This window comes from Bidens hawaiensis, unplaced genomic scaffold (genome assembly GCF_021521415.1).
Source record: "Bidens hawaiensis isolate Kalapana, Puna unplaced genomic scaffold, B.hawaiensis_p1.1 tig00006634_1, whole genome shotgun sequence".
In the NCBI taxonomy this organism is placed as follows: Eukaryota; Viridiplantae; Streptophyta; class Magnoliopsida; order Asterales; family Asteraceae; genus Bidens; species Bidens hawaiensis.
In genome coordinates, this window is record NW_027491448.1 from 426,433 (window position 1) to 433,992 (window position 7,560).

Sequence of the window (7,560 nt, forward strand, 5' to 3'; positions counted from 1 at the left end):
ACGAATTAAAAAGAAAAAAAATCGGTTTTTTTTATTATACATATATGTATAATATGTACACACATGTTTTTTCCTACACACATATGTATAATTTAAGGTAAATGATAATGTACATGTGTGTATATTACGTAACTAGAGATTAAATAAAAGTATACATATGTGTATAGGTATAATACGAATTAAAAAGAAAAAAAATTCGGTTTTTTTAATGAAACCGGATGAATTTTGGTTTTTTACTTTTTTAAAATTTTCGGTTTTGTTTGTTTTATAAATTTTTAAATATTTTTTAGAGGGTTTTTTTAGTGGTCCAAAATGGTTCTCAAAATTCTCAATTTGCCAATGGTTTTCTTAGGATCCTTACCCTACACATATATATACAGTATTCAATGTTTTACATAAGAACTTATAAATTGAGGAAAATGAAATCATTCCGATGTATGATTTTAGCAAACCAAACAACCTTAGATCTGAGCGAATCAGACATATACATCTGAATGGAATCATTCAGAGCTAAACAAACACCCTCTAAGTGGGTTTTGAAATTAAAGTAAGTGGGTTTTGATGTAAAAGTGTTAAATAAAAATACCCTTTCTCCTAACATTCTTAGAAAAATCTGTTATTTTAACCTAACCATCTAAATAATAACAATAATAATATCATTTGTTTCGTTACCACCACCCTTTGTAAATTGTAACCGTCATACCGATCACCACCTCCGGCGAAGCAATGGAACCCGACGTGAGCATCGAAACCTGCTCGACGATCCGCATTGTCGTCATCCCCATCGGCCCCATCACCCCTCCCCACTTCCGTAAATACGTCGCCATGCTCGCCCAACACCGCACCGTAGACCTTGCAGCAATCAGCTCCTTCTACACTGCACGTAAAAAATCACCCTTCTCCCAACAGCCCTGGGACTCCGGCACCCTCCGCTTCAAATACGTCATCGGCGAATCGCCCCCGAGTCCCTGGGAGGATTTCCAAGCCTACAGGAAAATCCATGCAGTCATTGGGATATGCCATTGTCCTTCGTCCCCGGATCTCGAAAGCGTCTTGCTGCAGTTTGTTGAGGCGTGTAATGGCTACGCCTTGTCGTTTGTTCAACGCTGTTTCGCGTTTTCGCCTGCTGATTCTCAGGTTGAGTTAATCGAATTTGTTTACAGTAGGGATGTAAACGAGCCGATCCTAAGCTTGACTAGGCTCGACCTTGGCTGGCTCGTTTATTTCTTATTATTAATTAATTAATTTATATTTATATGTTTTGAGAAAAACTTCAACGTGACTAAGCTTGGCCCAAGCTTGTGTGTAGTACCATAAACAAGGCAAACCTTTGCTATGTAGTGTGAAATTAATATATAAAAGTATGTAAGAGTAAAAACCTTAACAATAAAGTAGGCTCGACCAGCCTAAATGATCTTCCCATATAGAGCTTGATAACAAACTAAACGAGCTTTATTTGAGGCTCGGATCGTTTCGAGCTTTTTTATCGATCTGATCTGGCAATAATTGTAGTGAAATCTGGCAAAAATCGTTGAATATAAATATTTTTTTTATTTGTTTGAAACACATAATAATAATAATAATAATAATAATAATAATAATAATAATAATAATAATAATAATCCAACATCATGATGCATTCTTCCTTTTGGTGCTCCTATAAATGTTTGTTCAAAATAGTTTTATTGCTGCATCAAAACACATGCAATCAGCACATAAGTAGTTATAATAAGCAATCCCAAATACTCCTTTAATTGACATGGTTTTCCTAATCTCATAATGCAGCTAGAGAAAGAAAGCAATAAACCAAATAAACTGGTTTTATTTCCTCCTGCTGATCAAAGAACTCAAGAATTTCACCTGCAAACAATGATGCAAGATATTGCTGCTTCGCTTTTAATGGAATTCGAAAAATGGGTGCTTGCAGCTGAATCTAGCGGGACCCTTCTCAAGACACCTTTAGATACTCAAGCCAGTTTAAGTGCAGAGGAGGTTTAATATTTTAGGTGTCTTAATAATTATGATTATTGCAATGTTATTGTTTTAGTAATCAAGGGCGCGTTTCATAACAGAAAGTTAACGATTTTTTTCTATCAGCAATTTTTCCATGCAATTAAAGCGAAAAAAAGGAGAAACGCACGGGCCCAGAAAGCTATAGGGGATTATTGTCTACTTGCCGGTTCACCACTTGATGCTCATAACCATTATTGTACTGCTTTAGAACTTTCTAGAATGATTGGGGATTATTTCTGGTATGCTGGTGCGTTAGAAGGCGGTGTTTGTGCTTTTTTGGTAAGTTTATGATACATTTTATAATGTATAATTGGTATACATAAAAACTTATAATTATTCTTTTGTAAAATGTGGTTTTGGAAGATGGGTAAAATAGGACAGAAAGATCCCGGTTTAGTGGAAGAGGTGAAGTATCGATACAACGGTGTCATCATGCATTATCGCAAGTCGATCATGCAAGAAAGTGATCAGAGGTACTTCTTGTAATATTTAAAAAAGAAAAGACTAACTTTAAAGAAAATACTGTAAACATTTAAAAAATTGTCAATTTAATTGCAGGGTTTCATCTCTTAGTTTTGAACTTGAAGCTACTTTGAAACTGGCAAGATTTATCTGCAGGTACATAATTCAAAAGAGTTCTTTGAATTATATCCGCGCACGAGATAAGTTATTTTTCTTGACATATTTATGTGTTGGGCAGACCGGAAATGGTTAAGGAGGTTGTTGAGTTGTTGACCAATGCCTCAGATGGAGCAAAATCTTTGATTGATCCAAATGACAGACTGATATTATATGTTGAAATAGCTCGGTTATTTGGAAATCTTGGTTACCATAGAAAAGCTGCGTTTTTCTCCCGACAGGTGGCAAAACTATATCTGCAACACCAAAATAATTTAGCTGCTTCTAGTGCCTTACAAGTATTGGCAATCACTACAAAAGCTTATCGTGTTCAAAGTCGAGCTACCACTCCTTTACACAATGTTTCCACTGTGAGTTATAACTTATTACACTGTTTGTATTAGTTTCAATATATTTGGGATATCCTAGCATTGGTGACATTTTCGACTCATTTACTTATGCATTGGTTGATACGGGTTATGTATTATTTGAATGGGTCAAATGGTTAATAAAAAGTATACAAAGAAAACCGGTCAAATGTGTCAAAAGTCATCCAAAGCGTATTTAATCCATAAGACCTTGTAAATCATTTTTTTTGTACAAAAAACTATACTATTAAAAAGAAAATACAGTTTTTGACAGTAGACGCACCAAGTATTTATAAAAAGTCAAGAATTTTGCAGATAAAAATTATTTTGGTTCAACCCACCCAACCCATACAAAGACTACTTCTTTTGACACCTTGTAAATCATTTTATTGAAAAACTTTGGATTATTATCAAAATAAGATAGCTTTAAAACATATTTGGTATTAAATATTTTTACTGAATCGATACTTTTGTACAAAAAGAATGTTATCATATCGGGTCAACCCAACACATTTCGACCTGTACAAAAAGTATGCGTTTAGACATGTTACCCGCCCTGCATAAATTCAGAATCTTGCATAATATTTAATATAAATTATGTAAATTATGCAAGGAAATTGTTACTGATAACGGGAAGATGCGTCAACAAATGGTGGTATCTTTATTTGAGTCCCAATGGAGCACATTGCAGATGATTGTTTTAAAAGAAATACTCTTATCTGCTGTTCGGGCGGGTGATCCACTTGCAGCATGGAGTGCTGCTGCCCGTTTGGTAAGATCTTATTATCCTTTAATTACACCTCCTGCCCAAAATGGACTTGTAACTGCCCTTGTTAATTCTGCTGACCGACTTCCTTCGGGTACTCATTGCCCTGATCCCGCTTTACCTTTCATAAGGTACACAAATTACATCATTTATTTTAACTATTTAATGCAGCAAACTGTATGCACCGACCCATAACCAAATTAACTGAACAGACATAACCGAACCTAACCAGAAACTAATGGGTCGGTTTTGATTTGCTTTGGAAAGCGAATTAGCTGGTCGGTTATGGTAAAATTTTTCAAATATCAAATGGTAAAGCTCAAATTATTCAAGCCCAACTGTCTAAATTCAAGCCCAAACTTTCAAGCCCAACGGTTCGACAGTTTATTAAGTGGTTAAAAAATTCAAGCCCAAACTTTCAAGCTGGAATACATTGTTTTGGGCTATTTTAGTCAGGCCAAACATTGTATGACCAGTTCTAGTTCAGAGTTAACTTGACTCATAACCGAACCGAATCAACTTGTAAAACTGACTTAACAAAACTGACCCATGAAGACCCTTACAATTCATTTTACAACTTAATGTTACAAATTGCAGACTAAATATCATTCCTGATTTGTCAGGTTACATTCATTTCCGCTCCATTCATCACAAGCCGACATTATTAAACGAAACCCAAAACGAGAAGATTGGTGGGCCGGAGCGGTCCCCTCAGGCCCGTTTATCTACACACCATTTACCAAAAAAGATTCAACCTCCACCACTAAACACAGCCTAATATGGGTCATCGGTGAGCCCGTTCAAGTGTTAGTTGAATTAGCAAACCCGTGCGGGTTTGACTTAATAGTCAACAGTATTTACCTCTCGGTACATTCTGGAAACTTCGACGCGTTTCCCGTTACCATGACCTTAACTTCCAACACTTCCAAAGTACTTAGTTTATCAGGTGTACCAACTAAAGAAGGCCCGGTAAGTATAACCGGATGCATTGTTCATTGTTTTGGTGTAACAACCGAACATCTTTTCAAAGATGTTGACAATTTAGTCCTCGGGGCGGCTCAAGGGCTCATTATTTGTGACCCGTTTCGGTCTAGTGGGTCGGTAAAGCTGAAAAATATAACCGTTCCTAATATTATTATCATACCTCAAATGCCATTGTTGGTTTCACATGTTGTTGGTGGTGATAGTTCGATTATGTTATACGAAGGTGAGATTCGGAAGCTGTATATTAACTTGGCTAATGCGGGTACAGTTCCAGTTGAGCAAACACATATTTTGTTATCTGGGAAGAATCAGCATTCTGTTATTTCTGTTGGTTATGAAAATTTGAAATCTGCATTACCGTTAAAACCGGGCGCTGAGGTTATTATTCCTGTGACTGTGAAAGCATGGGAGATTGGGTCAGATGGAAGCAGCCCCATGTTGTTAGTTTATTATGCAGGTTGTTAACTGATTATCATTTCTATTTTCGTAAATTTTGACTTCTTTTGGTCAGATTTTTTGACCATGTTGACTTTTTGATCATGTTGACTTTTTGACCATTAGTTATTCACAAATATTTTGACCATGTTGACACTGAAAATTTTAACTTATTTACCTTCAATAATAAAGTTTCAAACTTTGATGTGTAACTTTGACCATGTTGAGCTTTTCTTTTTGTCAGGGCCTAATCGAAACCAAGGAGAGCTTCCGCCAGATGGCGCCACATTGCCGCCTGGTCGCCGCCTAGTCACTCCCCTAAACATATGCGTTCAGCAAGGGCTGTCGTTCATGAAAGCCCGTTTGATAAAGATGGAAATCCCTGCTCAAATTTCTGAAAACATTTTACATCAAAAAACAGACATATTGGTTAAAACCGACCCGTTTGGAGGACGGTGGGGCCTACGCTTTCTTGAACTCGAGTTACATAACCCGTCTGATGTGGTGTTTGAGGTCAGTGTCTCGGTCCAGCTGGAAAATACAAATAATGAAAATTATTCAGAATTCACTTACCCTAAAACAAGAATAGACAGAGATTACACTTCTCGGGTTCTCATACCATTGGAGCATTTCAAACTACCCGTTCTTGACGGTTCAGTGTTAATTAATAATAATAATTCACATGCAAGTTCCAAATCTGAACTTAATACTTTAGTTAAGGATATGATATCAAAAATTAAAGTGAGGTGGCAATCGGGCCGAAACAGCTCGGGAGAGTTGCATATTAAAGATGCTACACAAGCAGCCCTTCAATCATCAGTAATGGAAGTTTTGTTACCCGACCCATTGACTTTTTGTTTTAGGCTTGCTAAAGAAGTTGACTTTGAAGATTCGGCTAAAGGTTATGTGTTGGCGAATTATATGACTGCTATGGAAGTTAAGGTTAGGAATAATACTAAGGAGTCAATTAAAATGAGTCTTAGTGTTACATGTAGAGATGTGACAGGTGAGAACTGCATTGAAGGCAACAATCCTACAGTTTTATGGGCAGGTAATAAGACTAATCTCAGATTTATGGTTTTGTTAACGCGCTACCGGGTCAAAATGAGATGATGACCCGGCAGCTGACGTGTTAGCAACTTTGGCCATGTTGACTTTTTTCACATGCTACTAATATGGCATATCGGCATGTTAGAACACGCCAACTTACATGATCACCCGAAATAAAAACTTTGTGGGTCCCATCACTTGTCTTCGCATATTAAGCGGGACCTATAAATGTAAGCATGACCCAGAAATGAAAATATTAAGCTAGCCCGAACTCCTCTAGACTCAAGCTTGGATCGTCTAACTTACGAAAGCTCGAGCTAGAGCTCGGCTCGTGTCAGCTCTATCTCTAAAGCTTCCGTAGTTTTTCAAGCTTGGCTCGAACTCGGTTCGTTTATTATTTATCAACTAATTAAAAAAAGTACATTACAGCTATCTTTTATTTGTATTTTAGTAATAATTTTTGTATGTAACATAGTATATATTATTTAGTTGACTTTATCATAGTTTTATAAATAATAATAAGTATTACAAAAATATATGCTAAATAAAAACTATATCACTAATTGGCTCACGAGGCAGCTTGAGGTTGATAAATGAAGCTCAAGCTGTCTCATTCATTAAACAATCTTACTTTCAGGCTCAGGCTCAGGCTCGAGCTCGTTAAAGGTTTTTTCGATTCGAGCTTTTAGCAAGCCGATCTCGAGTAACTCGTGAGCGGCTTGGCTCGTTTACATTCGTAGTTTTATATATATTAAACAAAGAAAACAGTTTGGTTATGATATCCCTTGTTTAACACAATAGTGGTTTATTGCCACAGGTACTTTAAATGGTGTAAAGGTGGAGATTCCTCCTCTCAAAGAAATCAAACATCCATTTTCTCTTTATTTTTTGGTACCGGGCGAATACACATTGTTAGCTGCTGCAATGATAGATGACCCCAATAACGTTCTGCGGGCCCGGGCTCATTCTACTTCTCCTGATGAGCCCGTTTTCTGTAGGGGCCCGCCTTATCATGTTCGAGTACAGGGCATTGTCTAAAGTCTTAATACTTCCATAACTACATTCATATCTCAACCTTTGGTTGCGATATTATCTTAATCAACAACTGTTTCGATTAGCTTGCCACAGTGCAACAAGGTGGAATAATAAAAAGAAAATTCTTTGGGCTATTTCATACATTAGAAGCTTTTATTTAGATCCTGCAATTGTTTTGGACCTGGAAGTGTTTCAATTTTAGAACCTCTTTGTTCAAATAATGTATTATGATTGTGACAACTTTATGGTGTAGGATCGATTAAATCCTATAACTTTACATGATTGATAAGT

The 7,560-nt window shown here is 36.5% G+C and overlaps 1 protein-coding gene across 2 annotated transcripts; it reads left to right on the forward strand.

The window, feature by feature from the left end:
* The first annotated feature begins 726 nt into the window (after window positions 1-726).
* LOC143633181 (trafficking protein particle complex II-specific subunit 120 homolog) lies at window positions 727-7,272 on the forward strand. Of its 2 annotated transcripts, none has more exons than XM_077101528.1 (10): window positions 727-1,137; window positions 1,786-1,992; window positions 2,098-2,292; window positions 2,377-2,486; window positions 2,572-2,631; window positions 2,714-3,002; window positions 3,613-3,896; window positions 4,389-5,206; window positions 5,429-6,235; window positions 7,052-7,272. In XM_077101528.1, exons 1-10 carry the CDS (start codon window positions 727-729, stop codon window positions 7,270-7,272), a joined length of 3,402 nt encoding a protein of 1,133 aa, XP_076957643.1. The 2 variants fall into 2 exon arrangements, with proteins under 2 accessions (XP_076957643.1, XP_076957644.1); XM_077101529.1 differs by having other exon boundaries at window positions 5,447-6,235.
* Window positions 7,273-7,560: the final 288 nt, after the last annotated feature.